The sequence below is a fragment of the Phytophthora ramorum genome (assembly GCF_020800215.1).
Source record: "Phytophthora ramorum isolate Pr-102 chromosome Unknown Phyram_PR-102_s0006, whole genome shotgun sequence".
Classification (NCBI taxonomy): Eukaryota; Oomycota; class Peronosporomycetes; order Peronosporales; family Peronosporaceae; genus Phytophthora; species Phytophthora ramorum.
In genome coordinates, this window is record NW_027150652.1 from 1,188,341 (window position 1) to 1,213,445 (window position 25,105).

The 25,105-nt window shown below is 55.1% G+C and overlaps 9 protein-coding genes across 9 annotated transcripts; 3 read left to right on the forward strand and 6 right to left on the reverse strand.

Moving 5' to 3' along the window:
- Window positions 1-78: 78 nt before the first annotated feature.
- Window positions 79-492, forward strand: KRP23_7217 (uncharacterized protein; the record flags this gene model as incomplete). Its single annotated transcript, XM_067892505.1, has 1 exon — window positions 79-492. The coding sequence occupies one exon, from the start codon at window positions 79-81 to the stop codon at window positions 490-492; it is 414 nt and encodes a 137-aa protein (XP_067744378.1).
- Window positions 493-574: 82 nt separating this feature from the next.
- Window positions 575-1,448, reverse strand: KRP23_7218 (uncharacterized protein; the record flags this gene model as incomplete). Its single annotated transcript, XM_067892506.1, has 2 exons — window positions 575-1,359; window positions 1,430-1,448. The coding sequence occupies 2 exons, from the start codon at window positions 1,446-1,448 to the stop codon at window positions 575-577; spliced, it is 804 nt and encodes a 267-aa protein (XP_067744379.1).
- Window positions 1,449-4,497: 3,049 nt separating this feature from the next.
- On the reverse strand, window positions 4,498-6,608 carry KRP23_7219 (uncharacterized protein; the record flags this gene model as incomplete). Its single annotated transcript, XM_067892507.1, has 2 exons — window positions 4,498-6,335; window positions 6,413-6,608. 2 exons carry the CDS (start codon window positions 6,606-6,608, stop codon window positions 4,498-4,500), a joined length of 2,034 nt encoding a protein of 677 aa, XP_067744380.1.
- Window positions 6,609-8,330: 1,722 nt separating this feature from the next.
- KRP23_7220 (Dynactin subunit 1) lies at window positions 8,331-10,877 on the forward strand (the record flags this gene model as incomplete). Its single annotated transcript, XM_067892508.1, has 2 exons — window positions 8,331-10,730; window positions 10,809-10,877. The coding sequence occupies 2 exons, from the start codon at window positions 8,331-8,333 to the stop codon at window positions 10,875-10,877; spliced, it is 2,469 nt and encodes an 822-aa protein (XP_067744381.1).
- A 296-nt stretch (window positions 10,878-11,173) lies between these two features.
- Window positions 11,174-12,529, reverse strand: KRP23_7221 (uncharacterized protein; the record flags this gene model as incomplete). The annotated part of the gene is made up of 1 exon (XM_067892509.1): window positions 11,174-12,529. The coding sequence occupies one exon, from the start codon at window positions 12,527-12,529 to the stop codon at window positions 11,174-11,176; it is 1,356 nt and encodes a 451-aa protein (XP_067744382.1).
- Window positions 12,530-13,675: 1,146 nt separating this feature from the next.
- Window positions 13,676-15,358, reverse strand: KRP23_7222 (uncharacterized protein; the record flags this gene model as incomplete). The annotated part of the gene is made up of 1 exon (XM_067892510.1): window positions 13,676-15,358. The coding sequence occupies one exon, from the start codon at window positions 15,356-15,358 to the stop codon at window positions 13,676-13,678; it is 1,683 nt and encodes a 560-aa protein (XP_067744383.1).
- Window positions 15,359-16,728: 1,370 nt separating this feature from the next.
- KRP23_7223 (putative ubiquitin-conjugating enzyme E2 R521) lies at window positions 16,729-17,856 on the reverse strand (the record flags this gene model as incomplete). Its single annotated transcript, XM_067892511.1, has 1 exon — window positions 16,729-17,856. The coding sequence occupies one exon, from the start codon at window positions 17,854-17,856 to the stop codon at window positions 16,729-16,731; it is 1,128 nt and encodes a 375-aa protein (XP_067744384.1).
- A 618-nt stretch (window positions 17,857-18,474) lies between these two features.
- On the reverse strand, window positions 18,475-20,793 carry KRP23_7224 (uncharacterized protein; the record flags this gene model as incomplete). Its single annotated transcript, XM_067892513.1, has 1 exon — window positions 18,475-20,793. The coding sequence occupies one exon, from the start codon at window positions 20,791-20,793 to the stop codon at window positions 18,475-18,477; it is 2,319 nt and encodes a 772-aa protein (XP_067744385.1).
- A 2,182-nt stretch (window positions 20,794-22,975) lies between these two features.
- KRP23_7225 (Inward rectifier potassium channel irk-1) lies at window positions 22,976-24,509 on the forward strand (the record flags this gene model as incomplete). The annotated part of the gene is made up of 4 exons (XM_067892514.1): window positions 22,976-23,157; window positions 23,236-23,344; window positions 23,410-24,204; window positions 24,288-24,509. 4 exons carry the CDS (start codon window positions 22,976-22,978, stop codon window positions 24,507-24,509), a joined length of 1,308 nt encoding a protein of 435 aa, XP_067744386.1.
- Between the last annotated feature and the right edge of the window lie 596 nt (window positions 24,510-25,105).

The following is a 25,105-nucleotide window of genomic DNA, read 5'->3' on the forward strand; positions in this document are numbered from 1 at the left end:
ATATAGTGATAATAACAATTATCACATATTCAAGAGTCAGTATACCTTTAATTACTGTATTACCCCTTCTTCTTGATAATGGAGAGCGACACCACAATGGAGACCAAGGACTCTGTTGCACACGCCGCTACAGCGCCAACCACGCGCGATATCAATGCGAACGCCGCAGAGGATGAAGACGAGATGCCGCTCTTGTTCATGGACCACTTGCCGGCCAATTTCACGCAGAATGCGCAGCTGGCGGCCATGGCGACGTTCATGGCCGACAGCGACGACGACGAGGACCAAAACGAAGTTTCCGGGGCCGGAAGCGGCAGTAAACAGCGTCGCCAAAGTCACCACCAGATCAGCAGATCAAAGAGAAGGCAACAACCTTACGCTAGACCTTTGCCAAAGGAAAAAGAGCCCGCGAGCAAGAAAAATCGGGACGAGACCAAGTCGAGCGACACCAAGGAACTGCAGCTCTTCCTGTCGTTATTCCACGTTAGCTAAAGAGTTACGAGAGGCAAACCAGTGTTTGCATGCAATGCAAGCGAGATTTACAGGTGGACGGGGCTCAAAAACGTCGGTATATTCAACTTTGCTCTGCGGCGGGTGCTTGGTACAGCTCGCTGATGCGTGCGGCCCACGCGAGGTGCTGGTCGTTGTCGAGCTGCCGACGTGGGGGAGGGGAGGGTGGGGATTTCTTCACGACACGTTTGGATGGTCGAAATGCGGGCACGGAACCACTGGACGTGCGAGACTTGGACGGAGCTCGCCGCTGTCGGTGCAGCAACCGCTCAATGCCTGGAGAGACCTCGCTGGTGGCCCAGTAGGGCTCGGACTTGGTGGGTCGACGAGTATGGTCAGTGCTGTGCTTGGTTCTGGGAACGAAGTGGGACGGAATGTCCTGGTTCGAGACCACTTGCTGCACGAATTCGCTCATGAAAAGTCGCTGTTGAAGTCGAAGTGCACGGTCCATTTCAGTCTCGACAGTCTGTTCAACTTCTTCTGGTTCTTCAGCAAGAGCTTCATCTCCTTCCCCGTAGTGCGGTGGGAGATCGTCCAATAGCTCGTCGTTTCTGCTCACCCTTAGATGACTGTCGTCGTACTGAGACGCAGCGTGCACTCTGGAATCGGCTGATTGCCGGTTGTCCTCCGCTTGAAGCAGAATTGGAGGCACGAAGGCCAGTGACGACTTCATTCGCTGGCGTAGGGTTGATCGAGCGCCTGGCTTTCCTGTGCTGGCTTGAGGCAGTGCAGCGCCAGAGGCCGTACGTCCTACGCTAGACTTCTCGTCTCCTGTCAATCCGAAAGAATAGCTCGGTCCTTGCTGGAACGTGAGTTTTTCGCCCTGCTGGATGTCGTACGCGCCCACACCTAAGGAATATCAAAGGCGATCCCAGTAAGTGCAAGAGATATTTCTCATTCGCGTGAGCTCGTGTCTTACCTGGAGCCACCTTTGACATGAAGTGTGAACGGAGGTCGGCGGATTTGTTTCTCGGTGACTTGCTCGCTAATTTGGCGATGCTAGACTTGATCTCAGGAATGGATGGCGAGAATGCCCAGTACGACGGTGTTGTGATTGCGTATGGCGGTGGGAAGTGCGATTGAGCTGTATTGCTTTCACTTTGGACATCACATTCGTCTGAAACTGTTGACTCCGGGTATGGCGGTGGGAATCGAGGTGCATCGAGCTGCGGGTAAACCGGGTTTTCATCTCGAGACTGTGGGGAGATGGGGGCCGTTAACCTTTGATCGGTTGTTTGGATCTGGATTGTTTGTAGTGCATCGATGAAATGCCTCAGCTTCCCAGACATCGCAGTGTCAACGTCGATGTTGTTTTCTAGCTGCTCCATTGTACAAGCGAGGCCGTAATTAGGCAAAGCACCACTATCCATGGCAAGCGTGTCCACGTACCATTAGGAGGACACTCTCATAGCAAGCTACAGCAGCGAGGTATGTGGCACGGATTGCTGGATTCAACGTCAAGACCTTCGCATCAGTGTCGACATCTGAATCAATGCTTGGCAATATTTGACGGAGCTGAGCTATAGCCGACTCAAGTTGCTGCTGTAGTTGACTTGCAGGTTTCTCACACTCGTCACCGATATCCTCAGTCATTGATGGTTCCTGGAGCGGATCGCTTTCAGAAGGTGACTCGTTGACGCCTCCATCAGACGCGGTTGGCAAACTCCCATGAGCTGCTTCGACAGATGCGGTCACTCCGGCTTCAGTGGGTTTTTTAGAGCTCTGCTCTGTAGTCTCTGATTCTACCGAAGCAACGACTTTGGAGGATCTTCTTGAGCGCCTACCAGCACTTGTCTTTCGTTTTGCTGGAATTTGATCCGGCAGCGAAGGTGGAAATGACTCTGTTGACTTCGCCTGGAGTCGTGCTCGCTCTGCCGCTACTATTTCGACCAAGAAGCGAAAAAAGACGAGTCGTTGTGCACAAATCACGCTTGACAGCTGGGTCTTTGCAATGAGCTCTACCTGTCATCAACAGCACGTTTCTGAGCGCTGATCTTTCTGAATGGATTGAAACACAACAAACGCACTTACCGGTAGGGAGATCATGAAGTCTTTGTAATCGTCGTGCTCTTCTGTCACCATTGTTGCTTCGCTTATAGCGATACAGCCTAGCAGATCGTGAGCAAGTTCCTCGGGCGATCGTAGCTTCTGTCCTGGCGGCACATCGAACGGTTCTTTGAGATGATGATTGGAAAGCTGTACCACCAAGCTCTGGAGCTTGGCCGAAAGGGGCGATAATGTGAGCTGCTTCCGGAGATGTTGGTTTACAATTGCCAGCTTGTCCGCATTCAGGTGTCGCTTTGTGATCTTCATTACTAAGCTTCGAAGTTGCGGTAATTGTCCGAACGGTAGAATCCAACTCGCTTGTAACTGCGTGTTCATCGACACGCCTTCAGCAAACGAACTAACTTGTGTAAAGCCAAGAGGAGCGGTCAAAGTTCCTCTGGGGTTTGACAATGCACCATCTTGAGGGTCAAGCAACTCGCGGAGAAGATGTTCGAGTTCCCATTGCGTGACAAAAACGCCTTGCACCGGGGGGTTAACAGGATCTTCAACTTCTTCCAGTGCTGCAGCGTGAAGATGGCGAAAACATTTGCACGTTTCGTCCAGCGCTTTCTCCGTACAAAAACGAACTTGGGTTAGCGATAGACCAGCTAGTTCGAAGGGAGACACAGTCGGAGGTTGTGATTTAGGCTGTCGAGAGGCCTTGATTCGCCCCCGCCTTGTTGCCGTGTTGTTTGCAGCAGCATTACGCAGAACTCGCTCGCGATATCGCCGTTGGCTTGCCTGAATTTGCTCGTCTAGTTTTTTCTCTCGGTTAAGTTTCGCTTGCAGTGAGCTCTTCGATGAGACGGAATCTCTGGGAGAGCTCGCAGACGTTTGGTTGTCCGTAGGTGGGTCGTCATCGACATCGCCTTCATCATAACGAGGGCCGAAAATTTGAGCCCACATCGCCTTCGTGTCAGGAGCAAAGTTCGCTGTCAATGACTCCATGAAACCGGTTGGTTTAGTGGCGAGAGACTCGGAGCTCTGCTGGGGTGTCAACTCCGCTTCATTGTGCTCCTCAGCATCAGTATTCTCCAGTGGCGCGCTTTGTTGAGTTGATTCTCTAAAGGGTTGCTGCTCGTTGACTGCTTCAGTCGGTTCGACTGAATTACCTGGTAGAGCAGTAAGTGTTGGCTCGGAGGGAGGCGGAATCTCTTCACTTGGGTTTGTCGCGACTTCAATCAATTCAGTTATTGCTTTGGCCTTTTCACTCTGAACCTGCAAAGGCTCCTGCGCTATTGAAGCATTATCAGCGTTTTTCGGTTGCACTGCTTCACGTTGTGGAGGCTCTTCTTTCACTATGTTTCCCTCAGGTACAGTCAGAAGTTCTTCGTCGTTTGAAGGTGGAACTGATTCAACCGGGTCTGCGGTTAGAGGAGGGGAAGATAAAGCACTTGCAGCATTTGACTGCGCTTCGCCGTCTTGATTCACTGTTGATTCACACAGTTCGTCGGAGTTTGAGTCTGCAGGGACTTCCGCTGGCACAGCACTCTTCGTTGGTAGTACTTCTCCTGTAGCAGGTGAACAGTCAATCTGGACGGGATTATCATCGTCGGCAGGCTCTGTCGCAACCTTTGTGACGGCATCTCCGCCGACCTCTTCCTGCTGTCCTTCCTTGTTGTCTACCTCAGTACTAGCCATCCATTCCTCGTGTTGCGGTTCAAGTCTGCAAGAATCACGGTCGATCGCCCAAGGATAGCAGAGACTGTACTCGAAATACTCAACGACGTTGCTCCAGGTCGTTTCAAGTCAGGCGTGAAAGTTCAAATGTTTTTTTTTTCTGTTAGCTAAAAAATTACTTCACACTCTCGTGCCCGACTCCTGTCGACTACTTCCCTTCTTGCTTGTGGCCGCGCCGTAGCCTTTCGCTTCTTCCTGAAGCGGCCGCCTCTTGTTGAACTCACACCGACGTCCACGACTCAAGGTATTGTGGTTGGTGGCTCATTCCAACGGTGGCTCCGGGAACGGCTCGTTCGTGAGCAAGTAGCGCCAAATGAGCCAGCCGAAGCACTCGACGTGCAGCGTCACGCGGTGGCCATTGCCGAACATGATGACCATGGACCCAGCAAGCGGCGGCGTCGACTTGGTGGTCCACGAAATAAAGTACAGGTTGGACGTTGGCGAGAAGGGCTGGATGTCAAACTCCGAGAAGCGGTCGCCTGGTGGCAGGCGGAATAGCCACGCCCAGAACGAGCGGATCTTGCCCTTGTTGCGCATACGCAGCGACGTGCGCCAGAAGTCCTTGATACTCTCGATGCCGTAGTAGCAGCGCGACGGCATCGAAACGGCCAGCACCGAGTTTAAGTCCCAGATCGAGTCTGCGTCAAGCACAAAGTCCTTGGGAAGACTCTGAGTGAAAATCTCTTTGATCTTGAGCAGAATGTCCATCTGAATGCCGCGCGTCAACGACGTACGCTGTTCCTCGTCCAGCTCCGTGTTCTTCACTAGCATCTCCGATAAAGCCTGGTTCTCTGCGGCGAGAGACTCCGCCTTGTGCTGCAGATACTCCAATTTCAGCGCCTGACGCTGGCGGCACTTCTTGACGGCCGCGCGATTGCGCTCGCGCTTCTGCTCCGAGGAGTAGTTCATGCTCTTGCGTCCGCATCGGCGTTTGGGTTGCGATTCTCTGTCCTTCCCTTCGGTGTTCATGCTTGAGGCATTGGAAGCAGCAGTTTGTTTCCTCTTCGCTTTGGCAGCTTTTGCTGTTGCCTTAGGCTCGTCCGTCACTGAGACTGACGAAGCAGGTGTCGGCGGATCGTCTGGACGTGATCGCTTGAGCTTCTGCACACGATCAATCGGTCGACTTTGTCCTGGCCGACTCGCTGAGGCGCCATTGATCGCAGCGATTGCAACCAAATCATCGTCTTCCCGACTAGGCGTGAGGTTTCCAAAGCCGTGGTTCTGGGCGACACCAGCAGTAGTGGGCGTAGGCACCAACTCCTCGTATACCCCACGACTCTCAACGCCCCGCCGATCTCGCGGCAAGCCCGCGTCGTGAAAGGGCCGTCGGTTGTTCAGCAGGTCATCGTCCAAATGTTCAATCGACTGCCGTCTTCTCGGCATCTGCTGATGGATCCGATGCTGCTGTTGAGGCGGTGCATACCCCCGTCGTCGCGACATCGATCCCGCTGCAGTGGGCGGTGAGTCCATTTCATCTTGGTACATTTCCAGCATGGCTGGCTCCAGTGGGAACTCGTCCACTCTCGGTCCATAGTTCGGGCTGTGCGTGGAGGGCGAATGCGCATGGTAGCGTCGATTCTGCATCGCTCTGGTATCTCTCATGAGTCCATTGGGGCGCAATCCAAAAGACACCAGGGGCGACGACGTGGCCACTGCCGGGGGTGGGGTGCTCCTTGGGATCCGTCGTGGCGGATCAAACGGCAGGTCGTCCAGCGGTTCTCGTCCTCTGGCCTCTCGCACGTAAATTTCGTGCTCCGGGTGGCTGGTTGCACGTCTGTAGAGCTGCGTCGAATCTCCCCCGAACTCTCTCTGCATGGCCCTCTGGTACTGCTTCTGCTGCTGCTGGTAGCGCTGCAGCTGGGCCTGACTGTGGCGGGGCTCCACGTCATACATGGCTCTGGTCCTGGCGACCTCGTAGTCCTCGCCGTCCTGCAGCATGTCCGGGTCGAGGTCCAATTGGTCCCCCGGGAAGCTCCTGGGTCCACGCATGACGCCGTTCTTGGGAGCCCTGGAGCGGTCCGCGGCTCCTGCTCGTGCGTCTTCGGCCGGTGGCGGCCCGTCGAAGGACCAGTCGTTAAACCCCATCGGTGTCTCCATGGCTGTGGACACAATAGGATTTCTATAAATCAATCAACGTCTCGGTAACGGTTCGCGATAATGTTTCGCAGGTTCGTACGCGGTGGGGCCCAGCGGCGGTCGGTCATGGGGCGGCGGCTCTGGCTGCTGCGGCGCGGCACGGGTTGCAGCGTCTTGACCAGGTCGCTGGCGGACAGGAACGAGTCGTCGTCGTCGTTCGGGTCTGGGGCGTCCCAGCGCGGCAGGTGGCGTGGGGCGGAACGCGACGCGGCGCGGAAGCGGCCGGGCGAGTGCATGAGCGGCTGGGAGATCTGCGAGTGGCGTGCTGAGTAAGCAGTGAAATTGTATGTAACCCCTGGGCAGCATGAAGAGAGGAGGTTATTCTTGCACGGAATCGAATGTGATAGGGATAATCCTGGAAAAAAGGAACCTGTCAGAAGACGTGATGGTTTTAGATACTGTTGTATTCATGAGAACCTGTATGAATCGATTTACTTCGAAATGTGTTGGTCTTGTGTGAGACGCAATCATTTATTCTGGCGTTTGATGGTTTCATGCAGGTTCAGGCCAGTGTAGAGGAGAGGCAGTAAAGGCATGCAGCTTACAGTCAAAATCCACGGTGGCACAAATGCTGGGCTGGCTTTGGAGCCTGCACAGCTCGCAGGATCGATGTTGTCGGTCCTGGCAGGACTCCTCCGATGCTGCATGTGATACGAGAAGATGCATGTCGCCGCGAGATTTCACAAGTGAAATCGTATAAATCGCTTACAGCCAAATCGTCAGCGAACCACCTGTACGACCAAAACCTTTCGGGCTGCTGCGCGGGCGTCTCGGCGCTTTGCGAGGCGGCGTTGCCCTTCATTTTATCTGGGACCGGCTTGCAGTGAGAGACAAATAATTTATAGCCCCCACCCTTCTTAAGCGGGCAGGCGGCTAGCTGTTTTGGCGTCCATTGCGACGTGCTTTCTAAAAGTGTATCGCGAGTTACCGCGCTGCGCATGAAATTACGCCGCTTTCGACATTTCTTGCTGCAGCACTTGTTTCTGCCGTCGTTTCGAGGGCAGTTGCAGTGTTGGCAACGCAGTTGCGACCCACAAACACTTTCGAGCTCTTGAAACCAAAAGCAGTTCACCGCGGCACACCCATCAATAATGGCCACCAGCAAGCCCAGTTATTAATAGTTGGCAGGTGTTGGACTCAAATCACCAGCAATCAAGTGCAAGTTTGAGGCGTTTGTTAGCAACGTCATTCATCAGCCCAGAGAGCCTTGGACAAATCTTGAAATGTACGTGTGTGGACATCACAATACTTAATGTACCCGAAGGCCCGAGCGGGGCCTTCGCCTAGCTCTAGAGCACTGGGGCTCTTCGTGTTGTTTGTCGATTCTCAGTGCGTGTAATCCTGTAGCAACTCAAGTATGTCATAAAAGAAACAGAGCACAATGAAATTGTTTCTAGTTTTTCCAAGTTGTTTCATAGATTGCTTTTGCTCGTTGCCATACGAGGCGGCGTCCAAGTGCACTATTATAGACTGCCATTGGTTTGCTTGTTTGTTTGCTCAACTGCCGATAGCCAAGCTGGCCGTCAAGTCTCAGCCAAGTACCCACTCTCATTATGAGATTCTCATTGCGTGTCTAACCTATCGAAGTTTCACATCGCTACTATAGCATTGAAAGGTTCCTGAGTGTGGATGACCAAGGGGGCCTCTGCACTGCGGGCACGAGAAGCAAGCAGTAGTCCATCATGATCGACAAGTGCATCGAGCCATGTTCTCGCTGCTGAAAACTCGGCAAGCCATGGCAATGAGACGGCCTGGAAATAGAGGCAGCTGAGCGAGCTGGTGCATAAGACGATGAGCACGCCTCGGCGCAGCCAATGCTCGAGGACGACAAGTGTAAAATAAGCACCGAGGGAATAAATAGCCGTCGCATTACTCGACAGAACGTCCGAGTCTCGGAACCCAGAGCGGCTGAGATTCGAGCAAGCTGAGCTGCTGCTGTCTGCGTTGTTAGCTCAACCATGGCATCCAGCATCCCCAGACCGCGGGCGTCTCTCACGGCAGCGCAAGGCTTGTCACCCGTAATGAAAGTTCCAATTGGCAGTCGAGTTGTGCTCTCTAGAAGACGTAATGGAACAGTGAGATATGTTGGGAAACTCGTCACCGAGTCGGGCGAGTGGTATGGCGTGGCTCTGGATGAGCCTAAGGGTGACAACGACGGCATGCGGGGGAAAGACCGGTACTTCTACTGTCCAGCAAACCACGGCACCTTCGTGCGCCGGAAGGAGATCTACTGCGTCAAAGAATCTGCCCATGTACTCAAGGGTCCACCTTCCCCAGTCACCGACGAAAGCAGTAGTTGCAGCAGCAACGTATCAACAGATCAACAGGGAGACGCGTACGGAGCAGCTAGCATGGTCCATCCTGCTCCAACAAACATCGACGGCTCATCCTCACCGTTGATGAAAACGTTCAAGGGGTTTCGCAAGCAGCTTGACTTCATTTCTCTTAGAACCATGGGGCCAGGCAGGAGTAGAGAGGCAAGCCCAGTCGCTTCACCGACCTCTAGCTCACCGTCGTCTCCGACAGCAAGATCAGGTTTGAAGCCGCCATCGCCATTCCGGCGGTTTGGATCCTTCTCGCAAGGTTTGCCAACCCCGGAGAGTCCGGGAAGTCCCACCAGTAAGACTTTCGCTGCATCGACCGACGATAGAAGAAGGCAGTCTACAATTCCGTCGTCACCCAAGCCGTCCCCCGTTCGCCGAACAAACAGTTTTAAGACATTGTTTCCAGACAACAGCGATGGCTCCGTCCGACCGGTAGAAAGCACGTCTCCGAATCGCTTCAGCACCTTCCAGTATCCACCAGCCAAGCACTTTTCAATGGCAGAAGACTACACTGACGCTGCAACGATTGTTGAAAATGAAGAGCCGACGCTCATCTCAAAACTGCTATCCCCACCTTCGCCAACACTCGCCAATGCAATCAACGAGGTCCAGCCTGCAGCCGATAGTGGCACGACAAGCCCGATTCGGAGCCCGTCAGCACATGCAGCGAATCATGAACACACCATGAAAGAGGAGAATGGCGCGCAAGTTTTCAGCGATAGAGATGACTTCCTAGCACCATCTGTCAAAGACAGCGCCCCAGTGGAGATTGCCATCGCTGCACCATCGATCAATCAAGCCTTGGTAACTCCCGAGCACACAGACGTCGTTGCTACTGTATCCATTCCTAGCGAAAGTCAAACTAGTGGAGGTCCGTCGGCAGAGAATGCCTTCAGACTAGCTTCTCCGGGACGTACCAGAGCTTTCCACGTTCCCCCGATTGATATGAGTGCGATAGCTGGTACCACAGAATTCATACCTGCGTCATCGCCTCGAGAGTCGACTACGCCCCGCCTCCAATACTCTGGGCGTAACAGCCCCAAAGACGTGGATGTCAAACGCGGTGTAAGCCCAACAATTTCATCCGAGAGAACTCGCTCCTTTCGCTTGACAGGGCGGCCGAGCAGCTTCCGAGTTCCTGGTACCAACATTGACGGATCCCCGCCGTCGTCATCTGAAAACTCACCGTCTAGACGCTCAAACAGCTTCGGGGTATTATCCTTTGATCACATGGACGCAGCAGACGACGGAAGTGAAGACGGCCAGGGTTCACCTACAGGCAGCGTCGTACCGAGCCCCCGAGATGATGTCAGCGAGGCTTCAGCAGCTTCAGCTCCCGAACCACGAGGGGTGGGGACCACATTACACAAAACCCCACGAAGTCGCCAAGAACTCACCGCGGTGGAATCGATTTCTCCGGACAAGAAGCTGGTCGAGGCCGGGTCCGGAGAGAGACCGCTGTTCTTCCGTCGGATGAACGTAGGGCGTTCCCCAATCGAGCGCCGGTCGAGTTACAGCTCGTTCTCAGCTTCGCCGTCCTCACCGCCAAAGTCTCCGACCTCCAACAGCACCGCAAATGCCGCTACGCGATCATCACGCATCGCAGAACTCGAGATGGAGATCAGTGCCATGCGCTCGAGCCACGAGAACATAGTTGCCGTTTTACGAGCTACCAACAAGCAGCATGCCGCAAATGTGCTGGAGCTACGAGCGCAGGTGGCAGCGCTGACCGAAGGCAATCTCTGGCTGGAGCGACAGCTAACCGCCAAGGGAGAACTTGTACGGGAGCTTCGGGAGATGGAAAAGCAGCAGCAGCGCGACAATGTCAGTGTCAGTGAAGTTGAGAAGATCCTCGAGATTAAAGACGCCCAGATCCAGACTCTGGAGCGCGAAATGGCACAGCTCCGACAGCGGTTAGCGCGTCTCGAATCCGACAAGGACAGCCAACTTTACCAGCAATTTCAGCATTTCGACGCACGCCGTGACCGTGACGAGAAACGTATTAACGAGCTTCGGAAGGAAGTCTTGGCGATGGTGAGTCCTTGTGTACACAGTGAAAGAAGTCCGAGTGATCACACCCGTCTAACTCATGATATGTTGTGTGCTTGGCAGTGCAACGAGCGCCTCGAGCTGCAGTCCGAAGTTCGCGACCTCAAGGAGATGTCGCTCCGGTTCTTTTGAATACATGTCAAATTGAAACTTGATCTCGAGCCGTGCGCTCAACTTATAAACTATCGGGAGGAGCAGCAAACGTCCAATGCTTCGAGTGTTTGTGCTCGCGCCCACGCAGCGAGCTGCTGTCCACTCTCCCTCGTCACGACCTCATCTCTGGGGTGCTCCGGTCGCCGATAGATATCCTAACTACGTGCAGTCGCAGCGATCTGCGGCCGCGATATTTTTTTGTCGGCTATGCTCACTCACTCACACACGCACGTATGGAAGACGCGCCTGGTGCTGGTGGCCAAGCCCATGAGTCCTTACGCCTTCAGGTCCCTGCCGTGGACCTTCTTCTGGTTTTTCTTCCGCTTCTCCTTGCGGCGTTGGTTGCGCGCCTTCTTCTGCGCATCCGAGAGATTGGTGCTCTCCGACACACGAGCCACGTCGTCCACGCCATCAGGCGACTCGAAGCCGTCGCTCGACGTCGACGAAATCGGCGCCTGGGAGATGGATTTCTTGCGGTGGCTGCGTTTCTTCTTCTTGGGCTTCTGCTCCGCCGCCTCCGCCATCTGCTTAGCCGCGGACGTAAGCGTCACCACCGACGCCTTCTTCTCCGTCATCTCCAGCTTGACTGTGTGCGTATCGTTCGACTTGCTTGTGATCGTCACCGTCTTGCCCACCACCGTCTTGTTCGCCGTCGGCTGACTCTCCACATTCGTCTCCACGATCGTTGCTGTAGCCGTCGAAGTCGTCGTGGTAGTAGTAGTAGTCGGCTTCACCTCCACTTTCACCTCTTCCACCTTGGGCTCCTCAACCTCGATAGCCTCAACCTTAACCTCCTCCACCTTAGTCTCCTCCACCTGGGTCTCCGCCTTAACTTCTTCCACCTTGGTCTCCTCAACCTTAACCTCCTTCTTCTCCTCCACCTTCACCTCGATCTTGGGCTCTTCAATCTTGACATGTTCAATCTTGGGCTCCTCGATCTTCACCTCTTTCTTCTCCTCAACCTTGGTTTCCACCTTCACCTCTTCAACCTTAGGCTGTTCCACCTTCACCTCGATCTTCTTCTTTTCTTTCTTCTCCACCTTAGGATCCACGATGACCTCCTTTTCCTCTACCTTGGTCTCCACCTTCTTGGCGTCCATGGCGTTGTCCTTGATGGCGGACACGACGGCGGCTCCGAAAGCGGCATTCACGAGCGCCTTCTTGCCGTCCTGGGCCTTGTCCGACAGCGTCACCTTCTCCTTGGGCTGGGGCTCCTCTATGGGCTCTTCACTGGCGCTCTCGTCGCTGGCCGTCTGCTCCTCATCCTGCTTGTTCTTCTGCGCCTTCTTGAAGTTCTTGCCCACCTGCAGGAACTCGCGCAGCAGCTTGGCCACCTTCTCCGGCTGCTTCTTGTGCACGTAGAAGGCGGTCACGGCCTGCAGAAACGCGTCCAGCCGGACCTGGCGCTCCTCGGGCTTGGGCGTGAAGAAGAACCCGCCCTTGGGCGGGAAGTCGAACTTAAACGCGCGCTCGGCGGCGCGCAGCTGCTCGTACAGGGCCAGGAACTTGCTGTAGCGGACCGCCAGCGTCCAGCGCGCTCCCTCGAGCGTCACGACCGTCGTGTACGCGTGGAACGTCGAGTAGTCGAAGCCCGTGACGCGCGCCGAGAGCGTGGCCAGTGAAGTCGCCATGTTGCTGCAGTATGTGGGGGTCCTGAAGGGGAATCGACGTGCGCTCCACGACGAAGAATCTCGAATGGCGCCCAGTGCGCCAAAGGCGGAGCTGGCCTTGTGCTTCCCTTTGCGCAGAGAAGTGGCCGGACGTGGATTTGCGTCAAGTCGTCGAGCTGATTGTATGGCGCGCGTTGAAGCCGGACCTGTTTGGCCAAATTTTGTGCTCGGGACCATCTTCGACACAAAAAGCCATCGGCAAATGGCTTGGCTTGCAGCGCTTGGACGTCACCAAGCTGTCTGGCATGGCTGCAAACGCCGCGTCTTCAGTGGGGTCGGGAGCGCCATCGTCGGCGGCCCCTGCACGCTGCACGACTTGCTACCAAAGTGGAGATCCCGACTGCTGCAGAGAGCGCAGCCTATCCGCCGAGTGGGTCTAGGTCCGGCAAGAGAAGCGTGGCGGGGGCCAAGTCGAAGTGCACAATAATTGTGTACTTTTCAAGTACATTGTAGTGAGACCATTTGGGGGTTCCGGATTTCCGGCCGATTTCCACCGCAGGTTATTCGAAGCCAGACTTTACATTTTGTGCCACGTACCCACCAGCAGCGACCGTCGAGCATGGAGCTCGGTGCGGCTACCAAGCACTCGCAATGCAAGTTGCATTGCCTTGGTCCTCGTGAGCATGAGCAGTGCTCATACTAATGAGTCATGAGCACCGCCACCACCAACACCAGCAAGGGGAAGCTTCTGTGCTGGTTCCGCAGCGACGAGAAAGGGGCTCGCTCGTTGAGACACTCAAAGCAGACACCGGCGAGTCTCGCCGTATATTAGTCCGAGCCACGGGCTGCCAATGCTTGGGCTCGCGATAAGCTTCGGCGAACGCTGGGGCGCGCACGACAGACCAGTGAGGATCCATCGAGATGGCTACACGAGATTGGCCATCGGTGGACAGCTTTTGCGATCTTGGCGTGGACGGCGCGATCTTCCGCAAGACAGATGGCGTTGAAGTCCAGCATCTGTGCGAGTTCAGGGCAGTCGATGGCTGTCGATATCATCAGAGGAACCCTCAAAACTGGCGATATGTCACGATGGGTGTCGAGCTTGTCCACGACGCACTACTTACATCATACCTTATATGTTACTGGCTCGCTCTGCTATCCTGCTGCTCACACGACGATGCCGTCGCTCGGGCACGTCGGCAACGAGTACCGGGATGTGCCGACGTCGCAGTTAAACCCCTGGAAGAAGACTGGGTGCCGGTACGGCTTCAAGCGCAGGTTCAGTTCCTGCTCCGCACGCAGCAACTCGCCTTCCTTAGCTTCGATCTTGGCTGCGGATTGAGCCTCTGCTTTGGCGGCCTCGGTCGCGGCTTTCGCCTTCGCCTCGGTCTCCGCCTCCACCTCCGCTCGCGCAGCAGCCTCCCTCTCCTCTTGCTCCTTCTTGGCGGCGGCGGCCGCCTCCTGCTCCTCCTTCTCGGCTGCAGACGGCCCGAACGTGCTGCCCATGCGGCGGAACCAGCTCACCACGGGGTTTTCAGACTCGGATTCCTCCTCACTTGGCTGGGGAGCGGCCTCCTTTTCGCTCTCCTCCTCCGAAGAGGACGCTTCCGTCGTCTCTGCTTCAGCCTCCGTTTCTAACACCGAAGTCGGCGCTGAATCCTGTGCGACGGAGTCCTGCTGCTTGGTCTCCGTGACTGGCACCACGTCAAGATCGGACTCAATTGGGCTTTCAGCCGGAGCACTGACCGCCACTGCTTCGATCGCCTTGACAGCCTCTTCCTCTGGGACTGCTGTAACGTCCTCGGACACCTCCACAACGGACACCGCGGTTTCAGGGATCAACTCGGTCGTCAGCTCTGCTGATGTGGTCTCATCCTGAGCCCCTGCAGACGCCTTCTCCACGACTGGGGCCTCGGGCTTCTCTTCCATCTCAGGAGGAACAATCTCCTCCTTGGCCGCATCCAACTCCTCCATCTTGATCCCCTTCACTCCCTCGACGGGCTGTTGCTCCTCGGCAGCCTTCTCCGCCTTAACAGCTTTGGACTTCTCCACGTTTTGTTTCATCGCTGACACCACAGCAGCCTGGATGGCGCCATCCTCAAGAGTTCTGCGTCGCAGCATCGCGATGTACTTCTTGGCCACGGAGCCGCCCGTCAGTTCCTTGCCTGTGTGCAGAGGCTGGACCTTTGTCTCGGACATTGGTGAGAGCATGACCTCTGCGACTTGCTGGTTGTCCTCCTCACCCTTCACCTCGACACCGTCTTGCTTCTCTTTAGGCTCGGTCTCAAGCACTTCAACCACTTCAACATGGCCCTCCTGGTCGGTTTGGTTGTCGTCTTCAACTTCAACTTGGTTGTCCTCTTCCACAGATTGGTCCTCGTGGACATCATGGTCATCGTCCTCGGTCTCACTGTCCAGAAAGTCGTTGTCGTCATGGCCGGGCATGGGCGTGTCCAGCAGGAGCTCCTCGGCCGCCGAGCTGCCCTCGCTGGCCGTGCGCTCGTCGTCGTCCTTGATGCCCAAGTGCTCGGGGATCTGCAGCAGTTCGCTCAGCAGCGCCTCCATGCGTCGCGGGTGGCCGCGCATGTCGAAGTAGGCGAGCGTGCTCAGCAGGAAGTCGTCCAGTTGTTCCTGGCGCTCCTCGGGCGGGGGCGAGAAGAAGAGGCCGCCCTTGGGCGGGAAGTCCACCGTGAAGTGCTTCTCGAGCGCCGCGAGCCGCGTGTAGAACTGGTAGAACGTGTTGTACCGGAGGCCCAGCGACCACGAGCGGCCGTCGACCTCCACTTCGGTTGTGTAGGCGTGGAACGTGGTGTAGTCGAACCCCGTGACACGAGCGTCGATCTCCCTCATCTTGCGTTGGTGGGATGCAACGTTGGCGCCTTCCGCTTGACCGAATCAGACTGTGCTCGAGCTGGCAGATCGAAAAGTGAAAGTGCGGGGGGTTGTTCTATGGTGCCTCATGCGATGGAGGCTAAGCTTTTTTTCGAGGGGTGCAGTCACTGAACAGATAGTGCATGTCCCCACTAAGCGAGCCTCTTGAAGTGTGGAAAGTTCCAAGCGACACCGATCTGTTTGCCCCGCACATTTTGCGCTCCAACCAGCAGCTAGATAGCCTCGGAGTGACGGGTTCTTGTCCTTTGAAGTGCAAAGGTTTAGTACGAAAGCAGCCACATTTCCCGAGATTTTGGCTGCTTTTTGAGAAGGCTGCTGAGAATGGGTTGCCTTACTTTGCATTATTGTACGAGGCGCGCAACAGCGGCGGTGACGCATACCGGTACGTTTCTGGCATGCTCTTGAAGATCTTGTGTGCGAGTGAACTAGCTCGCATTTCCTCCTGATCAGCGGCAGCCGCGCTTCTGGCCCAACATGTATTTAAAATGCTCGACAGATTCGCAGCGTGTGCTCACGCAGATGGCTTGAGGCCTACAGTAGCAGTGCTACCACACTAGTAGTAACTACTGGTAAGGTCACGTGGCCTGCAGCTGCGAAAACTTGGCAACTTTTCAACGCAAATCTCTATACAAAATTCAACGCTGGACGCCTCACAAAGCGTCGCACTTCAACTTGCCCCAAGATCGAAGATCGCGGCTTGCCCACGGCATGATGGACTGATCGCTGGCGTTGCCGCCCGAGCGCTTCCGGACGCTTTCCAAGGGCGCTGCCGCACTCTTCGCCACCGGTGAATCACTGGCGAATTCGCTATTGCGCGCGAATTTTGGGGTAGCTCATTTAGGCCGCCTCTGTCCTCGCTTGCATTGCGACAATGGCCCGTGCGGATAGCCATCCTAGCCATTCCACAAGGCCGGCGCCGCAACCTGCGTGCAGACCCTCGTTTTTAACAAGCAGCGATTTTTTAGGTTCGGCAAAGCCATCAGCTGGCAAAACTTGACCGAGCTGTCTCAATCATATGCTCGCAAGTTGAAGCGCTTCGATCTGATCGTGAGTCATTGGAATAGATCCACCCGCAGCTTCTGCTTTGCAAGTCGGTGTCGTGGTCAATTGAAGCGGGCTTGACCCTATGATGTCGTCGCGGACAAACTCCGCGAGATCACCTCGGAGGTCAATACGTTGGGGTTGGCTAAGACGCCTAAGCGGTTACTTGCGTCACCTCACTTTGAATTTGAAGCCTGAGACCACGCAAACTGAAGCAGGCTAACCGTCAATACTGAACAAATACTATTATGGACTTTACTGCTGGGATCGAGCGCCCAACCTGCAACTTATCTGCGAGCGAGCACCATTGGCAGCAACAGCGCGACGCACAGCACCACCAGGTTCGTCTTCTTCAGGCAGCGGCGCCGGATGAAGCCGAGCAGCGACTCGGGCAGGTATGCAGCGATCCAGGACGAAACGCGTCCGCTGGTGTCGATCTCCTTGTGTCCCTCCTTCTCGTTCGGCACGGCGACACCTGACTCCTTGGCAGCCAGAGGCTGGACAGGAGTCTGTGGCAGCTGAGCCTTTGCTGCCACAGACTCCTCTTTCTTTACAATGGGCTCGACAACTGGTTGCTGCACCTCAGGAGACACCTCTACAGGCTCCTCTGGGCGGGTCTCAACTGCAGCCTCCTCTTCGGCTGATTGCTCAGCAATACCAGTCTCTGTAGCAGCCTCCTCGACAGGCACATGAGGAGTAGCAGCCTCTACTTCACCTTCTTCCGTCTCTTCCTCTTCGATACGAGCAGGATCTTCCTCGACCGTCACTTGTGTTTCCTCTACAGGCGCGGGCGTCTCCTTTTGTGTCTCTGTGTCTTCATGGACAACAGGCATCTCCGCCTCAACTGGACGAGGCTTCTCCAGCTGCACCGTCTCATCAGCAACAGCAGCAGCCTCCTTCTCCTCATCGACCGGCAGCTCTTCCTCCTCAGTTGACTCCTGTACAGCTTCCTGCACTTTCTCGGTCTCCGGATCCTTCTCGTCTTGCAGCGGCTCCTTGTCGACGGTCGGGGGCTCGTGCAAGGGTTCGTCCAGCACGCTCTCGGTGCTGGTGGAGACGTCGTCATCCTCATGTTCGGGCGACTTGAGGTGGCGTGGCACCTTGAGCAGCTCGCACAACAGGTCCTCCAGCTCGGAGGGGTAGCCCCTGGCCGCGTAATAGGAGAGCACCTGCTGCAGGAATTCCTCGAGCTGCTCCTGGCGCTCCTCGGGCTTGGGCGTGAAGAAGAGCGAGCCCTTGGGCGGAAAGGCGAAGTGGAAGTCCGTCTCCAGCAGCAAGAGCTGGTCGTAGAAGTCGTGGAATTTGCTGTAGCGCAGCCCCAGGCGCCAGCGGTGGCCGTCCACAGTCACCTCCGTCGTGTACGCGTGGAAGGACGAGCGGTAGAAGCCTGTGACGTGCGCCGAGATGGCCTTCATGGTGGCGCCAGCGTTGCGTTCGTCGGCGCAAAAGCGAAAGTGACAGTGTACCGAGGTCTCCACAGTCTCGGACCGCGACAATTTTTTGCTGCAGAGGATCGAGTGGATCGATGCTGGACTGCGCCTTTCTTCTCGCAAATCAGCTTCATTCCTGCCAGCAGGATGGATGGACAGAGCGCTGCGACATTGAAGGCCGAGGCAATGCGAGTCAGGTCGTTGCTCATGCGGAAGACGGCGGAGGCGCGCTCGCCACACAAGACACAAGCGGCGAAAGTGGCGTGGGCATTTTGCTGCGCGAAATGGATGCACTTCGCTGGCGTTACAGAAAGCTAAAATCAAGATTTTTTTTCAAAATATGTGACAGCGTCGCCGTCATCTACTTCGAATAGAAGCCGCGATCTTGAAAGGATGTTGAAGTTGCCCCTGCTTGGTGGTGCAGCCGTCGGCTCATGTGCTCGAGATCCATGCATCATGCCGATAGTTACACCCACACCACTGCCATGCTGTAGATATTTCTCTTCTTCTCGGCGAATTCATTTAGCTTTTCGAGACAGCAGTGCCCTCATCAAGTCAAGTTTAGCTTTTCATATTGTACACTTGTCTTCTTTACCTGATTCGCTATACACTGTCCATTTGTTTGTAGGAGAAAGACTGGTGTTGGCATGAATCTAGAGGAGACTCATCCTGATTCAGTTCATGATCCTGTGTACTACGGGCACTATCCACGCTGGGGCTGAGCACGGGGCAATCCCCACTCATGGAAGCCAGCATAGCCACACTACGAGTCATCGCACGACACGGTGCCCGGATGTTCCTATCTTCTCTCTCCATATCTTTACGAGCGCGTTGAGCTCGTCGATATCCTTTCCAGAGTGAGCTAAGCGCCACGATCAACAGCGCGAACTCCATGGCCACAAGAAGAACAGGCGCGAATAGATCCACACCTTCGCGCTCAACGTACTTGGCCGAGCTCCGCACGAGAAACGTGACTGCCACAAGGTAGCCAAGTCTCTCAGCCAGGTACGTGGCGCTGGTGATGTCGACGGCATCCACGTAGGCGATCATCGCGTGCAGCACGCAGACGGTGAGAAGGAAGTAGACGACCAAGAAATTCTTGCCCACTTCTGTCGTAGAAATGACCAGGTGGACGATGCCCAGCGGGACGAGAAAGTCGTTGAATCGATCCCAAAACACTTGTAACGCGATACTTGCTTTCTCGTACCTGGAGCCCTTCACAGCGTCAGCACCCGGTAACCCGACGGCAGACCGACCAAGTCCCTGCAACGCTCGTCCCAAGCTGTCAATTGCTCGGGCTGCGGCAATAGCGCAAATCAAATCCGCCACTAGAGCGTTGACGCCTCTCTTGGGCGCGAACAAATTGTTCTGGACGAAAACAATACTGAAAACGTAGATGGAGACCGGTAGCAGCGTCGCCTTGACGACCACAACACCCACAGCAAAATAATTGACGCGGCCGGCGTTACTGCGAGCTGCCGTCCACGCCATCTCGCCCAGACGCCTCGACGAGTACAGAACATACCATCGAGCAAGCAGCGAGAGCATGAGCACAGTCGAGAACCCAATTGCGAGGCGCAGCACAACATCGTCCGCTTCTTCCATGAGCTTTTCTTTGGTCGTGTCCACGTTCTGTATCAACAGTCCCGGCGTGACCTGCACGTCATCGGCGCCGGTGGTCTCGTAGAAGTTGAGAACTACCAACACCGAGTAAGAGCAATCGAGGAAGGCAAATATCCACTCATTCGCTGGAACACCATGCAGCACCGTCTCCTTCCACACGCCAAGACGTTTGAGTTCCAGGCACTGTTTTAGCACACTATCGGATCGCTGTGGCTGCATCCGATGCGGGTCATTGAGCACTTCCCGACATCCCCCTGGAGTTGCTGCCTCAATGTCGCCAACCTGCGGCGCGCTGCATACACTGAGTCCGGTTGGGCTCGGAAAGAAGTGAGTGTTGTTGTCATCACCAGTCGGCGTCATGGTAAGTCGTTGGGCCCTCGCTATTCGTCTTCTTTCCCGGTGGCGATGGCGGCCTTCGTACAACCGTAGCGCAGTCAAAACAACGTCAGCTACCAAGAAAACGACAGCGCCTGCGATGTCATTGTCCAAGACAGGAACCACCTCCATCACGCTCATGCCCATAACGATCGTCATGACCGTCACGTATCGATGAAGCTGGTACGAGAGGCGTTCAGGGCCTGAGCCTCTCTGACAGCACGTCCAGCTCGCCCAAGCCATGGATGGCACCTCTGAAATGAGCAGTATCATCTCACTCTGGTTCAGGAAGGACGACACTATGCCACAGTCCTTCCAGCGGTCGAAAAACGTGAGGATCAACCGCTTGGCAGTCACCTTCCCGTCCTTTTCCTGCTCTCCCCAGTCGTAAATGACCTCGCCTCGCGTTCGACTTACCAGCCATGTGTGTGCAATGGCAACCGAGTCCACGAGTTCGCAGGCGACGAGAATGAGCGCGCTACAAAGTGCACTCGTCTGCTGCTTCCACTCCAAACCTTGCGAGCTACTGAGTCGCAGCGTCATGAACATCAGGAAGAAGACCTTGAGCAATGCGATGACCGGTGGCAGGTATCGCTTTCTGGTTGTGAATTTCATCGCACACGTGCAGTCCAGCATAGCGCTGCGGAGACTCCACTGGATGATCCTCGTGCCCCAGACGATAAAGAGACTCATGACGACAATGACCATGAGCACTTGCGGGACGTGATCCATCACCACCGGCAGCAAAAGTGGCGCGTCGCCACCGTCGAAGTCTTCAGCTTGGAAGCAGTTGACGACGGCGCCGGCCACGGCCACCTGCTCGAAACATAGCACGAGGAACTCGAACACGCCGAGCTCCGACGGCACGATACCATCGTGTTGCTCCCGTAGCCAGCGATGAGACTCGGCTGCGCGCTGCAGCATGAGTGCCGAGAACCACAAGACTCGGTCGACCAGCGACCCAAGTGATGTTGCTTTGAGCTGGGACACAGCACTGACTGGGGGGAGAGCACGAGGGCGTAGGTGATTATCCCACGCTCGAGGGTGCAGCTCCATGCATAATCGCCAAGTGGCTCGATCGCATGGATGGTGATTGCCACTTGGCCCTTGGCGAATTGCCTTGGCATGACAAGTACCGGTAACAGTTGCTGATGAAGCACGAAAGTATCATGCAAGGTCGTACAATAAGAGCCACCTTGCAGGCATCCTCCCGCAAACGACAATGCTTAATTGGTTTTAGATGCCACGAACGCCGAGTCTTTCTTGTATCCGGATATGTCGCGGTTCGAGGAGTTCCATTCTACTGGTTAGAAGACTATTGATCGACGTCGGACTATGCCGATATGCGGACTACATCTTGTTGTCAAGATGCATTCAGCGATCCTGCGAGCTGCCGTAATCTGGGAAGAGCGACGCTAGGGACGGATCAATGTCGCTAAGCTTACTTTCATGGATGGATCTACCTCGCTGGAAATCCTTGACGATTTGGCATGGTCTAGTATAATAAAACTCAAGGGCAGCATTGTGCCAGAGCGTATTCATCTGGCAGCCTCGAGCTTTCGAAGCAAATCCTGGTTGTACATGTACTTGGTAGTTGGAAAAGAGATCCGCTGGTATTTATTGGGACCGTAGCATGGTTGTAGAGAAGTCAGGCGAATGAGCAGTATTGGAATCCGTCATGCAGACGGTGTGTGCCACGATAGTTTTGATAGACTCGCGAGCTTTATTCGTGACTATTGAACCAGATTTCTCGGCAACCCTAAGAACAGCCAAAGGTAGATCAGTAAGTACTTCCAATAATAATAACAAACAGGAAGCTGAAAGCACACTGGTGTTTTGAAGGCGACAACTATTCGAAACGGACAACTTGCTGATGACGTCCAGTGATTGTGCTGCACCAACACAATTGCTTTCTCGAAAGAAGCCACTTGTATTTCACGTTCAGCATTTTGCACTGGGGCTGACAATATTCCAGTTTTCCTCTCTCTCATGCACGTCAATAATTATTTACAGCGGACGCGCTTAGGACGAACAATACTTACTTACAGAAACTATGTAACAAAATTGATTCCGAGTGCAGAATCCTCGCAAGTATTGGCTCAACCACACCGCAATTCTGTACGACGATGTGAACACTATTAAGGATAATATGAATCCCATTGTGAACAAATTCCCGAATGCAGACCTGGATTTATCACCGCATGCTGAAGGCGATCTAAACACTACAAGTTACCAAGAAGCTGAGCATCAGCGGCTTGTATTATTTCATCCTGCCAGTATAATAACGACCCAACCAATATTGATGACAGCATCACGCCGTCAAAAACAGCATCCTGCGTGAAAACAAAAATCTTAATTAACGTTATCATCGCAAACAGCAGCCAGATTTCTCGCGTTCAAGTCATTTTTGCCGCAGTCTGCAAGTTCACTCCAGCCCTGATAAAGCTGGTGCCAGAGATAGCGATGAATATCGAGGAACTCGTCTACACGGCTGCTCGGAATGGCAACGTGGAGTCATTTCCCCCTGTAGGATTCCGTAATACACGTCAAGACGTGCTCCAGCTGCGGCAAGATCAAGGATAAGCTAGGCGGTAGCGAGGTGCACAACTTGTTCTGCGTCGAGAATGTCGAGATGCTCTTCTAGCCTCGCCGAATTTAAGCGCTGCTATCTTCATCGCGGATACCTGTCTTAGGACCACGAGTATCTCTTTATAAGTGTATGACAATGTTGAAATGACCCCACGTCCAACGTCAGCATTAGTTTCAGCATTGCACCCCGCTCGACCTTGGCTCTCATACTTCGAAGTAGCAGCCGTACTGGTGCGGTATGTTGTTCCAGCAAACCGTGCCAAGCTGCCTGAAAAAAAGCAACAGCAGAGAGCAGGTTGTGGTAAAAAAGCCATCAGCTGGTCGTGTCGTTGTGGGATAGGACCGTCCCGAAAAAAGTATCACAGTCTCAGCACTTGGCTCCACTATGCCGCTCCGGATATGAACATAAACTGTGCACCAAATTGCCCCAATTATTCCGGAATCTCATCGCCCAGCCGTCGTCCACCATTCGGAATCTCATCGGCGACAAACCGCCGACGCCACGCGAGACTGTCGGATGAAAATGGAGCGCGGCTCGAGCTACGCCGAGTACGAAGACGGCGCACAGATGAACAGGCTGCCAGACACGTCTCCGTCGAGCTCCGAGGGCCTCGTGAAGCGCGTGAACATGCCCACGACCACGGGCCGCATCATGGACCGCAAGGACGCGCTCTTCCAGCGCTCGAAGGGCCAGTGGAAGTGCGTTGGCTGCAATTTTACAATAGCAACACTCTAGAATATTTCATGCTGACGGGTGGCGTCTCGGTATGACTGCAGCATTCGACGCCAGAAGATGCCCCACTACTGGAAGCTCTACATGCAAGACCCGTTCCACACGGTCGTCAATATGCGCCTCAGCAAAGTGCTGGGCTCGCTCATGCTAGCGGTGCGTCTCAGCGAACTGTTAAGTTGTTCTGAGACTCTTGACTAATTGTTGTGAGGGTGGTGCAGTATATCATAGTCATCACCGTGTTCGGCGCGCTGTACATGACGCCGCCCGACCAGTGCAAGATGGCCATCAACACGTTCTTCGACGGCTTCTCCTTCTCCGTGTCGGTGCTCTTCACCATTGGCTTCGGCACCAACGGAGGCGACGTGTTCTTCGGGGACTGCGTCTGGGTGCAGACCATCATCACGCTCGAGTCGTTCTTCGGCATTTTGCTCGATGCGCTGGCTATTGGCATCATCTTCCAGCGGTTCTCGCGGGCTCAGGCTCGTGCGAACACCATCGTGATGAGCACCCACGCCTGCGTCCGCCGCATTCGCGGCCACCTGTACTTCATGTTCCAGGTGTGTGAGATGCGCAAGCACCAGCTCGTCGAGGCTCACGTGCGCATGTATGCCATCCGACACGACGAGGAGTTTGGCGAGCACTACTACTTTCAGTCGTATCCGATGCGCATCCAGCACCCCGATGACGACCTTGGCGGCATGCTGCTGCTTGCACTGCCTTCTGTTGTGGTACACCGCATGGACGCCTGGAGTCCGTTGCTGCGGCCGAAAAGCGCGGAGACCTGTGGTCAGCATCATAACCCAGCCAGAGGCTATCTGTTCCCGGAGCCGCTGTGTCGTGAGGCTGATGCCCAAAGCGGCGACCGTGACGGCGCGGTGAACGTCAATCAGACCACCAATCCGGTACACAACACGTGCAGCTGCGCTACTGGCAACGCGGCTAATGGCGACGTGCACGCTGCAACCCAACCGCCGACCGTTGAGGAGATCAAGCAGTATTGGGCGGAGTCTCAGGTACGCACCAACTCGTCCATATCATGCAAATTATCTAGTCCAGAGACTAACGGATCCCTCTTTTTCCCTGTTTGTCTTTTCAGCTGGAGGTGGTGGTGCTTGTGGAAGGCATAGACGCCGTCACTTCAGCGACGATCCAGGTGCGGCACTCGTACAAGGCGGAGGATATCGTGTTCAACCACCGCCACGTGAACTGCGTGGATGTGGACCCGGAGACTGGCGGCGCGGTGATTGACTTCCGTCGCTTCCACGAGACGAAGCCAGTAAGCCCGGAGTGCAACAAGGTGGCTGGCAGCTTCTACTGACCGAAGTGCTTGCGGTTAAACCCGTAGAGCAACGTGGCCCGAAGTTTGCCGTGTAATAAATTGCATACTTTAGATGACCCTCTTCCAAGCCTCGAGCCACGCCACGGCAATGTTTTGACTGGTATCCGGATATGTGAGTGCCGAGCGCCTGTCAAACCAGCGATAAATCACTGCCGACGCGCTAAAGGTATCACAGTCCGGGCACGAAAAGTTAAGCCTCCAACCGGTCGATTTTATCGTTCAGGACTACGTTCAACCGCGGCCGGTAGCAATACGCTAACGTCATTTTACCTGCCCATTCCTGCTACCGGTACTCCAAAACAATCTCCCAGATTTTCGTTCTTGCAGCGCTTTCGCCTTTGTGCATCAAAGCCCGATGCATTACAGGAATCGTGAAACGCTGTTCTGGCTGTTGCGTCCACCCCATCGCGCTTGCAAGATGCAGCAGCGACACGGGTCCCCGCTACATGTACATGTATTGACGTCATATGCGTTTCTGAGCCCGCGCATTGCGGCGTCGTTGATGTTGGCCGGCGCCAATGGTCCAGGCGGCATTGTACAGGCAACGACTAACCTGTACGAGGTGGCGCGTCGCA